This window comes from Arvicola amphibius, chromosome 6 (genome assembly GCF_903992535.2).
Source record: "Arvicola amphibius chromosome 6, mArvAmp1.2, whole genome shotgun sequence".
Taxonomy (NCBI): Eukaryota; Metazoa; Chordata; class Mammalia; order Rodentia; family Cricetidae; genus Arvicola; species Arvicola amphibius.
Window position 1 is genome coordinate 149,772,951 of NC_052052.2, and position 11,903 is coordinate 149,784,853.

General features: G+C 50.3%; 1 protein-coding gene across 1 annotated transcript; it reads right to left on the reverse strand.

The window, feature by feature from the left end:
* Window positions 1-6,542: 6,542 nt before the first annotated feature.
* Msx2 (msh homeobox 2) lies at window positions 6,543-11,414 on the reverse strand. Its single transcript, XM_038335162.1, has 2 exons — window positions 11,036-11,414; window positions 6,543-7,279 (listed from the first exon to the last, which is right to left on the reverse strand). Exons 1-2 carry the CDS (start codon window positions 11,412-11,414, stop codon window positions 6,855-6,857), a joined length of 804 nt encoding a protein of 267 aa, XP_038191090.1. The 3' UTR covers window positions 6,543-6,854.
* Between the last annotated feature and the right edge of the window lie 489 nt (window positions 11,415-11,903).

The window sequence follows — 11,903 nt, forward strand, 5'->3', positions numbered from 1 at the left end:
TCTCTGAAACCCATTTTTATAATCTATATGATCAAGATAACATTTCACAATGAATATAGGACATTAGACACCAAGACTTATTTTGTACATGTAGGTGCACATAAGGAATTATGGTATTGAATATTCCAGCATATTGAAGCTGGAAACTGTTGTGGTGCAGTTAAAGGCAGGAGGATCAGGAGTTCAGGGTCATCCTCAGCTACTTAGCTACCAACCAACTTCAAACAAAAGGGGGGAGGGGTGGAATAAAGAAAGTCAAGGCTCCCTTTTGATAGACCGCCTTTGCCTTGTGTAGATATATAATTATCACCTCCCTGGGAATGGTAAGCCATGTAAAAAAAGAGACAGGATGCCAGGCCTTTTTAAAGAAGATTCTCAGCAGGAGGATAATGGCATGCAAATAGCCGGGCTGGGCTGGACTTGAGCTGACCGGATTTCTGGGCTCTGAGCTCACACCTGCTGTGTGATTTGGGCAGCGCTGTGCCACCTCTCTGTGCAATTCCTAGTCGGAAGTGTACTTTTCTGGAGTGACGGGGTAGGGAGGAGAGAGAAGACCATGATTTCTGTGAGTTAACAGAATAGGGGCTGGAGGGGAATAGACGGCAGCTAGGTGTCCTAGAACATTAGGCAGGGGACCCAGGGCTTCCGTCTGTGGCTAGCTCTCCCCTGCTCAGTTCGTGCCTGGGGCCCCCTGGGACTCATCTGGAAAATGAGTCCAAGCGTTCTTGCTTCACAAACAGCAGGCAGCTGACATGCACCTGAGGGCCGGAGAAGAGCCTGGTCAGCGCACTACCACGAGGGAGGGAGGTGGAGGCAAATCTCCGGCCTCTGGGAGGCACTATTGTCTCATGTTTTCCTCCAGCCGCCGTAGCTGGGATGGGTGGCAAGGTTTCACCCCAGTTGCTTGTCTTGATCACCTCGGGCAAAACTAACGCCCGACGTAAGCCCCATTCCCTGAAAGGAGAAGATGAATGTAAGTCTCTGAGTATCAGAGCCTGCCCCTTGGGGAGCGCTCAACCCGGGCGCGCGCGCGGTGTGTGTGTGTGGGGGGGGTGTCCTCTGCGCAGCTTGTTCCCTTGGGATTCGAAGTTTAACGATGGGGTGGGAGCGGGGTCGAGGTTACCTGGTCGCCTGGGATCTACTGGGCCAGAGGAGCGGGCTGGGCCCGGTGTCAGTGCACATTTATTGATGGCAGGTATTTGGGGAGTAATTGAGCGCGGCGGCGAGCCGGGGGCGAGAATGGGCCTCCACGAGCAATTAAATGTGATTAGGCTGAGACCTTCGGGATCCAGCTGCGTGATTGATAACCCGGCTGCATTCCTGCCCGGCTCGCGACTTCAAACGGGCGGCTAGCTGCGGGAGGGGCGGGAGGGGCCTCGCTCCCGGACTCTGTCCTTCTGGCCCCGAGTCCTGGCCCCTTCCCGCGCCCGGGTCGGTCAGAGGCTGGCTAGCCAGGTGCAGCCCCCAAGAGAGAGCGCAGAGCAGAATCAAGCCATCCTGCGCTGAGTGAGCCGCTCCGGACAGCGACATCCGCCTGTTCCGAGCTGCTGGGACAGAAGGAAAACTGGAAGCAAGACGAGGGCAAGAGGAGAGGGTGGGGATGGTACTAATTTAGAAAACGAGGGTGTGGGAAACTCTGAGAGAGCTACGCAGGAGCAATGACATCTGTAAGGAGGAGGGAAGAAAAGAGAGGGAGGGAGAAGTTACCAGGATGAGCGCATTAAAAACAAATCGGAGACAGGAAAAATTAACGAGACATAAGGTGGGATGGGCGTGAAAAATAAAGGAGGGGAAGATTATAAAGAAGGAGGGGGAAATAGTGGGGGGGGGAACAGAAGACGTGAAAGGGAAATAAGACAAAAGAACGAGGAAGGAGAAGGAAGCCAAGAGTCAGATCGATGGCAGGGCGACAGACCTGGGTCTCAGCTTGTCGTTCATCCCACCCCTTTACCCCAGTTCCTGCCTCAGCCCAGCAAATTCTATGCCCAACATCAAGCACTCTCTGGTGCCCGGGTCATGCGGGCACTTGCTTGGCTCAGACCAAGGCATCAGGTTTGCTCTGTACCCTTGCAGGCTGGAAGAGGGGCGACCCCACCCTAAGCTCGGAATGAGCAACGGACCCCCCTGAGCCTCCAAGCCTGGCCTCATAAGTCATAAATCACAAGTTGAGGTGCCCAGGGTTCCCTTGCTGTTGCTGGGATCTCAGCGTCTGGGGATCCAGGGAACAGCTTCTGTCTGTGTTAACTTCACAGACAGGACAAAACAGCATGAAAGAAATCAGGGAATGTCGTCTGCAGGAGCTGAACTCTGAAAACCCCCCTCCACCCTCATAAGCTTCAATATTAAAAAAAAAAAACCCTAGGAGCTTCAGACACTGTATTAATTAGTGCAACCACCCATGAAAAGTTGGGTTTAGAGCGGCATTCTTTGCCCTGTGTGAAAAACCAAGTCTAATAAACAATTGTTAAGTTGGCCTGTTGCCGCTGGTAAATTACATAGCATTAAAAAAATAATGCTTTTCATATTAAGCACTAATTAAAGGTTGGGACAGCTTTAAAATAAGAGAGGGAGGGGGGAAATCAAAGAAAATATAAAACTGTTCTTTCAAGAGTTATGGGAGGTTAATAAAGTATGTCTGTTAGACTAGGTCTGCTTTGCCCCCAGCTACAGCCAAGCTGGAGCCACCACAATTGGGTCTCAATAAGATAATGATATTCCTTTCTCTGCTATTAAAAGCCTCCCAGTGCAAACTTAAAATGATTTATTTAATTTAGGAAATTATGAGGTGTAACTTCAAAGCTTGAGCCGTTAGTAATGGAAAATACCAGGTTGTTTAAAATTATAATAATAATTGTTTGGAGGACTCAGGACATCAAAGTGTTTTCCTTCACAAATGCAGCGAGGTTGGAGGAGGTTGGAAAAGTCAGAGGTGTATGGAGTTTGGATTCGGCTATTAGGACCTTATCGGGGCAGTATTGAGGAGTCGGCAGCGAGTCCTCCGCTCCGCTTTGAAGCAGGCTATTCCAGAAAGGCATTTTACTGCTGTTCATTTTGTTCCGGGAGGGTGGAGGGAGAGGGTGTCTGGGGTGAGGGGCGGGTAACGGGGGCCTGGAGGTTGACAGGAGCCTTTTCCTCCTGGCCGTGACTACTTTATTTTATTAAAGCGGCCTGTACCATCAGCAATCTCGGATTTTTTTGTTGTTCTTACATGAAAGGGGAAGCAGGCACAATCGACTTCCCCAACCAGGCCCTGTGATTTTGGGGAGGGTGTGTGTGTGTGTGACGTGGGCTCCTTTATAAATGAGGTTTATGCTTATTTCCAGCCCAGCGGTGGAAAAGGAATGGGGGTGGGGCAATGGCCTCTCCAACCCGTGGCAAATGAGAGGCTTTCATAGCAAAGAATGGCCGTGGGAGTTTTCATTCGGTCAGACAAGGTTGCGCTCAAAGGCAGGCATCCTCTTTTCAGTCGGGTCAGGCAGACGTTTCGCCAGCTCCCGCTCTCAGCCAGGCCTCCACAGCCTACCTCCTACGGCCCCTGCCCCCGCATCACCAAAGCAGGACCGAGAGGGGGAGGGGCGGGCTGGGTCCCCAGGGCCAAGGCGGGTGGAGATGCCCTGGGGAAGCCCCTCAGCAATGAGGGACGGGAGTCGGTGCAGAACTCCGAAGCTGGCCCTTCGGATACCCGCCGGCTGTCCTTCTAGGCCACCTCTTCGGTTCACCACCTCCTTAGTTCGTCCTTCAACTGGATTCCCCAGCCATCGCTGTTATCTGTGACCTCAGTGAGCTACCTCTCTGGGCATCAGTTTTCCCGATTGTCTGTGACCTCACCGAAGGATGTGTGCCGAACACTGGTTCAAAAAAGGCGCCCCCATTGACCCTAAACACTGGCTCCTCGGCTCCATAAATGCAAACTCCTGTCCTTTCCCCCCTAGTTTAAAAAGCAAAGCATTTTGTTTTGTTTTGGTGAAAGCATTCAAGTAGGGAAGGGCAGGTGTATTCGTAGGCCAGGTTACTGACCAGACTTCTCGGAGTACCTGGAGTTTAAATTTCTCATAGTCTCTGCGGGTGTGGGTCCTGGGCCAGTGAAGGTAGCCTTCTCAGGCTGCCAGTCTGGTCTCTGAAATACCCTGTGCGAAGGACCAGGCCTGACAGAGGTGAGACCCAACCTAGACAAGAGGGTGGTAAGCCGCACAGGGCATGTCTGCCCCCGCCATCCTCAGTGGGAAAAGCCACTCAGAAGCACTGAACCCCGTTAACTTTTGAGCCAGATCAACCCTTCATGGCTTCCCATTCTGAGTATTACATCTGGAATCACGTACGTGGTGCCCAGCCAGCCCGAGTCCAGTTTTACCCCACTTGTCCGACCAGGTTCTTGGAATCATACTCCGGACTTAATACCTTACCTCCGGAGGCAAGCTGAGCCTTAACCCAGAGGCCGGTGTCTCCAGGTCCCCACCCAGCTATCGCCGCCCGCCCGAGGTTACGGTCCATGAGGCGCCGCCGGGAAGGAAGCAGGGTGGACAGGGTAATTAGGGACCCCTTGGCAGCTGGTGATGAAACCAGGAAGGGCTTTGGCCTTTGGGAAATACATCTTTTAAATACGTGTGGCAGATTCCTGTCTGGAATTTGGACTTCAGGGACCGAAAGGCCAAAAGAGAAGCAGAATCGCGCATTTTGGTGGCCCTGGGACTAGCCCGCGCGGCTCAGCTGAGGCAGGACGCCATCCTCCAACTTCCAGCGTTTGCAGCATAGGTTTGGATCTAAGGAAAGGGGCCCGACCACCATGACCATGATGAGCCTCGGGCTCACAAACATGGATTTTCGTGTGCCCACCTCCAAGGTGAGTACCACGCGCTGGCAACTCCCTGAAAGCGCCCTACTCTCTACCACACAGCCGTACACCGCGTTCTTAAGCCCCTCATCTGTGTTCCCAAGGTGACAGAAGCATCTCGGAAGGAAAACGAAAGGCATCTCCAGCACAACCGAAAGCTGAGTTTTTAATCCTCTTCAGTCTTCCCCACCTTTATTCTTATTTTTATCACTATGCCTCAAACCCCAAGCCTGATGCAGGGAGGGCATCTAAGTTCTTAGGGGATAGGTGGGCTGGGTCACCCTCTTCAAACAGAAAATTGTGCTCATTTGGGGTCCATCTCCGTGAGAGACAACAGTACACGGAGCCCTGCCCCACAAACCCCCGGCAGGCATCCTTTTCAGGCTTCTCAACCCTGCTAGCTCTTTCGTCTTACCAGCACAGAGCGGTAAAGCCCCCTTTCTCAACTTCAGTTGTTTCAGTGGCTGCAAACTTCCAAGTTCAAGATTTTCCCAGGGCCATCTACAGACTAGGAGGAGTCTGGGGAGCACCGCTTCACCACTTTGAAAAATTCATCTTTAAAGCAGCATGATAAGCTTTGAATGGCGATTTCAACAGCTTCTCCCCAGCCATACAGGCTGCCAATGGATTATTTCCAAGTGTCCTAGGACCTGCCGCTGACTCCTCTAGCACCCAAATTTGGTCACAACTCGATCTGATTTACATTAATGGAGGAATTAAAAGTGCCAGCTCCCCCCCCCTTATCTGGATGCCTCTCCCCCAATCTAGCTAAGAATAAAGTACTTTTTAAAATAACTGTGAGTTGGGACAGACTTTACTGCAATAAAACATTTTAATTTAATTCAGAGTAAGAGATAAGAAATAACTCTTCAATAAAATATATAAAATTATACAAGATACCCTTTCGATGGGCTAAAAATATACTGGAAGAGATGGACAGGAAGGGACAATACCAAGGAGCTGACTGTGTTGTCTGACAACATTTTCAGCAAGTCCATAAGACTTCACCCTCTGCCCCCAACAGGTTAGAGCATATAAATTTCCCTAGTAAGTTTAGCACATACAGTAAGCACACACAATGAAACCATGTTTTTTTTTCCCTTCCTGATTCTATGGATTGTTGGAGAACATTTAAAATACAGAAAATTGTTACAAGACACTCGTTTTTAAGTAGACCATTACTATATCCTCCCCCAATAACCTCTGCAACATGTGAGGACTGATGGACTGAGCATTTCACAGAAATCAATTCTTTCAAACATGCTTTATCCTTTAAACCCTTTCTAAGGCCAATTACCTGGACCGGAGTAAAGACGGACCTGACAGGATTTAGGAAGGTTTCCTATTTGCAACCTGACCCTGAGGAATTCTCAGGGTTATTCTGAGCCTCCTCTCACTGACCTTAATAAAAAAGAAAAGAGTTAATATGGAGAAAAGGAAGAAAAATAGGATCAGATGTGCATCAAGGGATCTTCCTTATACACATAAAAGGCAAACATGGTACACACCTCCCTTCCTTTGCAAGAATCTACCTGAATCTACTTCTTATATGCTCTGTGCCTACTTCTGGTATGCTTTCCATAAGAAGGTCCACCATCCTCTCAAATAATCTCTTTCCCTTTAAGAAAATGTAGCAAACTTAACACAGTATCTTAAGATGCTATCTAGAAAAATGGATAAATGTATATATAAATTTTGCCTTTCAAAATAACTTGAATTTTTACATCTGGCATATAAAAATGTCTTATATTTTATTATATATTTATACATAAAAACTAGCAGGGCCAATATTTGTGAGAGGAAAGAAGGGCATCTGGAAGACTATGAAAACAAAACAGGTCTTGGTGCCTCCTCTCACCTAAATAACAAAGTCACTCTGTATCAAGCAGCCCTGTGGGCCCTGTGGCTTAGGGTGGCGATGCAAGGTTTGTGTTCAGGAGCTGGACTGGCACCACCTTCTAGGAGAGGGAAGGGAATGCGTTCATGCAAACATCCATCCCGGAGTCTATCCATTTGGTCTTCTTTAGGATAGATGGTACATGCCATATCCAACCGGCGTGGCATAGAGTCCAACAGGCGGGATGGGAAGCACAGGTCTATGGAAGGGGTAGGATGCTCCATAAATGGATGCTGCCTGCAGGGGTGAGTTGATGGGGAAAGGCAGACTGAAGCCTGAGGGCAGCATAGGTTTGGCAGCCATTTTCAGCTTTTCCAGTTCCGCCTCCTGCAGTCTTTTCGCCTTAGCCCTTCGGTTCTGGAACCAGATTTTGACCTGGGTTTCTGTAAGGTTCAGAGAGCTGGAGAACTCGGCCCGCTCTGCAATGGAGAGGTACTGTTTCTGGCGGAACTTGCGCTCCAGGGCTAGAAGCTGGGATGTGGTGAAGGGCGTGCGTGGCTTCCGGTTGGTCTTGTGTTTCCTCAGGGTGCAGGTTGTGGGGCTCATGTGTCCTAAAGAACAGAGAGGGAACCAATTAGCAAATGTGCCATTCTCTCCTCTCTTAAGAGAACACATAAACCTTGGCTCATTTTCCAAAAAGGTACCTTTGTCAAATCTCTCTGTGTGTGTGTGTGTGCGCGCGCAAGTAGTTAGGGTGGAAAAGGACCACATTTAAATGGTAGTTGCTATATTTTTATATCAGCTTGAGTAATGTGGTCATGAAACTTTTTATATGGAAAACATATTGCACTGCAGAAAATGGAAACAGAAACCACGACTAAAGCCGTCTGCAAGTCACAGGAGCTGAGCATTATCTAAGACATAAAACTTACTCAGAATCCAATTTCTTGTCTTTAAAATGGGGGCCTGAACTCATGCCTGTTCTCACTGATACGATGCACATCAGGAGGAAAATGAAAAGGGTGCTAGGTGCTGGGTCAGCCTTAGACCGCTCTCTGAACCAGAGAAGCTGGGTTGCATCAGCCTGTTTATGAAGGATAATCATGGAGATAAGGCCTGCGGTATTATAATAGCATCCATGGATGGACAGGCAGATCTAAGCAATAAACAACCACACAGCTGTCACTGCATCCACCCTACAGATTATAAAACCCCAACATCATTTTACAGATCTGGATGTGGGATCCATTTCTTGGCTGTGTGTTTTGGCAGTATAAACTTTACTAAGACAGAGGTGTGTGTGTGGGGGGGGGGAGTAAAATTAGCTCGCTCATAAATGGACATGTCAAGGGCAATCTCTCTGCCTCTGAACTTCGAGCCCCTGACGATGGCATCTTCGTCTGTTTCATCCATTCCATGGTTTAGGGCAAATGTGTAAATGATTATTTTGTTGTTGGAATTTAGAAGTGGGGAATAACAAGCAAAATAAAGACACGGCCACAGCGTCCAGACTCTGTTTAAAATGGGCTGTTATAGGAAACACAAGCATGGGGCCTAAAGGTGACTCCACAGCGGCGGCTCCACTCATTCTGGTCTTGTTTCCCTCCGGGCGAGGGGAGGAGTATAAAGTGACGAGAATAGAATGTTAAACTATCATTTTTCTACTTTTGGCATTTACAAGTTATTCTAATTTTTCTAATGTAGCCAGGCTGGTAACTCCTGTGTCTTCGCAGGGGAATGTAACATTTCTTGTTTAGTTACTTTGGTGGCCCAAAGAAGAATTTACACTTCATACTCGAGAGTGACACAGCGCAAGTCCCAACCCAGCCTCGGTCCCAGTGTCACGGTTTTAGCCGTCACTTCACAAAGTGGCAGCTTCTGCGGTCAGAAAACAGAAACCCGGGAGAAAACTGAATAAGAGACTTCAAAAAAGGCCCTGGCTTTTGCATATGCTAATCCCTAAGCAAGCCTAGGGGAAGGGGCTTTCCTCACTCACAAGCCAACACTAAGGCTGCAATCCTGAGCTTCCCAAGCAGACCCAGGCTCCCTTCAGACTCCAAACTTCAAGGCACTCACTTGCTGCCGGTTCCCCAGAGGAGCTTTGAACCGGGTAGCTTGGGTCACTCTTGTGGCGTGGAGACTTGCAAAGTCCAGGCCTTGAGGATTGTGCGTATGTGGCAAAGCCATGAAATGACTACGTTCCCCCACCCCCACCCCATTTTTATCAGCCAAAGAAAGCAGCTGATCATACAAGGCAAACCAACATTCTGCCTACTTTGTCCAAATAACAAAACCAGAACCAGGGTTGGTGAGTCCCTCCAGCTCCAGCTCCCAGATGATTCTCCGTACTCTCTGGGCCCATCCTGCTGACACTTCCAGGCCACTGGTACCAAAAAGTCCTACACTTTCAAATGAAACCTTCTCTGAGATCCCTGAGTTTCTTATAAAAAGCTATTATGGCAGACAGGGAGCACAGCCCACAGCAGAGAAGTTACAGGGCTGGTGGGGAAACTGCCCTACCAGATCTCCAGGCCTAAATATGCCAGGATTCCTGACCTTTGGCCACCGTCCCTGTTTAAAGGCTGGAATCCTGGAAGTGCTGAGGGGCATTGCCCTGGGGCCTAGCAATACACAGGCACTCTACATTTGTTAAACAAGTTAAGACTTTTCACCTTGTTGAGCCTCCATTTCAATGTCAATAAAACGGATAAATATTACTTATCCCTCGGGGTGGCTTGGAGGACTCGGTTTTGGAGGGCCCAGAACTCCACTTAGGGGGTGATGAGCAAATGTTTCCCCAGAGCTTTTCCAGGGGCCCAAACTGCTGATCCCTCTGAACCCTGCTAAGAGGTGTCCTCATCTGTTAACAAGAGGCTCTCTGCTGCCACACAAAGGAGATCCGATAAGATAATGTCGTGAAAAGCGCAGTGCAAACTTGAGTTAAATTCTTTAAGTCCTTAATCTCTGGGCCCTTTCAGCCTTTCAGAATTTCCAACAGGGTGGAGAGAGACTGCCAGAGGGGACAGCCACTGACGCCTGGGTCTACGGTCTTGTTTTGTTCACAAAATACCTTGTACCTCTAGTCCCGAAAGGCTGAAAGGGGAAAATGCAGGCAGCTTCTCTTCCAGCTGAGCCCGGAAAGTCCCTCCACAACCCTTCTTTCTCAACTCTCCCCAAGTTTAGTGAGGGGTAGGCACAGAAAAAAGGCAACAGAGCAGATAAATCTCAAAGGCCAAAAGATAAAACTAAACAAAGCTGCAGGGAGTGGGCCCGACAAATGGTAATAGTAAAAGGACTCAGGACTCTAAAAGGATGCTAAGCCTGGGAAGGCAGTCAACACAGACTCACTAGAGGTGGGGTGTTGGTGAAAAAGATCAGTATGGCCAGCCCCCCTCCCCCAGCGATAGAGGGTCACAGAAAGCATGGACACCAGACCTCCATGCCCAGTGCAAACATGGATGATGGCTTGGGACAAGCAAGCGCAGTCTTCTTAAAAGCACTAGCCACCATGTCCGAAGCCGCAGGTGGCATGCCTCTGCCTGTACTCGGAGGTTCTACCAAGCAGCCAAACCTGGTGAACTCGTGGCCACCACACTGTATACTCTCAAGTTCTGAAGGAATGCTGGTAATTATCACTGTGAACCCAGAAGAGCCCGTGAGGATCTGGCCCGAACTAACTAGCTCGCTGCAAAACTCAAAACCTAATCAACAACGAACTAGAACACGGAGCAGCTTCCTTTCCCAATCAGTCTCTGCCGCCATCCCTTCGAAGGATCTGGCTTGGACACTCTGCAATTCGAAGAAAACCAACGATTTCCCCTCCACGTCTGGTTAACCTCCAATTGTCTTATCTTTATAGTGGGGCTCACTTCACAGGGACGCCTGTACATTTTGAACGTCAGTAAAACACATCTCGATACTCATTAGAAGTCGATTCCAGCCTGGCGTGGTCGTGCCAAGTCAGTAATTACAGCACTTAAAAGCAGGAGGATGAATTCAAAACTATCCTGAGATACAGAGTTCGAGGCCAGCACGGCCCACAAGGGACCCTGTCTCAACGAAACAAAACAGTGACTCTTCCCTACTACCCGGGCAGGTACCATGATGGGCAGTGAAACACAAACATTAAGAGTCCGGAGCAGGGGGCTAAGGACCGCAGAAATCAACAACTGCGCTTTGGTTTTCAAATGCCAGCCAGCGCGCAGGTACCTTAGACTTCGCGCAGCTAGGGATTCTGGGATGCGGACCGCTCGTTGAACTGGGGTACCCAGGGGTCAAGAGCATCATCCTGTTAACACCCGTCCCCAGCCCCTCTGGGACCCCACGCGCCGATGCAGCCCCGGGTCCGGTCCCAGGCGCGCACTCACTGGGCGGAGGGGAATATCTGCCGGGCTCCTGTATCCACGCCGCTCCATCTTCGGAATTTTCCGACTTGACCGAGGCGGTCTCGAAGGGCTTGACGAGAGGCCCGGGACTGTGCGCTTCCCGGACGCCGTGTCCCGGCAGCAGCAACGGCCGCAGGGCAGCGCCAGCCGAGGCGCAGTCGGGTGGCACCGCGGGCGACTCCTTGGGCGGCTTCTTGTCGGACATGAGCGCCTCCACGCTGAAGGGCAGGCTGGAGACCTTGACCCTGCGCTCCTCCACGCCGCCCTCGGCACCCCCAGGCCCCGGGCCCGGGCCGGCCAGCATCGCGGGGCCCTCCTCGTCTGACGAAAACAAGTCACTGCCTTTGGCCGGAGAAGCCATGACTTTCTGCGCCGTCTAGCTCTCGGCGCGCGACTCGGCTGGCAACTTGCAAGCCAAGACTCCAACTTTTGGGGGGGGAGCCGGCAGGGGCGCGCCGGGAGCCCAGCCCGTCCACGGAGGGGAAGTGGGAGACTCGCCTCAGCCAATTGGCGGCGGCTCTGCTCCTGACGCCACGGACGCTCGCCTCTGATTGGCTCTCTCTGGAGAGGCTGGGGCCCTCTACCCCACCCCACCCCGTTTGAAATAAATTAGGAGTTAATTACAGGAGCAGTCAGCAGAGTTGTTATTAGGCGATCCCTCAAGGGTTATAATCGCCCAAACTGAAAAGTCCAAGGCGTAATTAAAGCCGATTGTTTAAAGAGGAAGCTTGCCGAGTCCCATTTCTTCTGTCTTTTAACCCCTCTTTAAAGTGTACCTGGTGCCCATCCCACACGCTCCCGCCTGAGAACGGTGGAAATCCGCAGATGGCATTCCTGGAACTTTTATAAC

Excerpts from the sequence above, each read along its gene's own strand:
- Msx2 (XM_038335162.1), bottom strand. The coding sequence starts at position 11,414 with ATGGCTTCTCCGGCCAAAGGCAGTGACTTGTTTTCGTCAGACGAGGAG. Across the intron at positions 7,280-11,035 it reads CAGATATTCCCCTCCGCCCA|GACACATGAGCCCCACAACC; the intron begins GTGAGTGCGCGC and ends TCTGTTCTTTAG.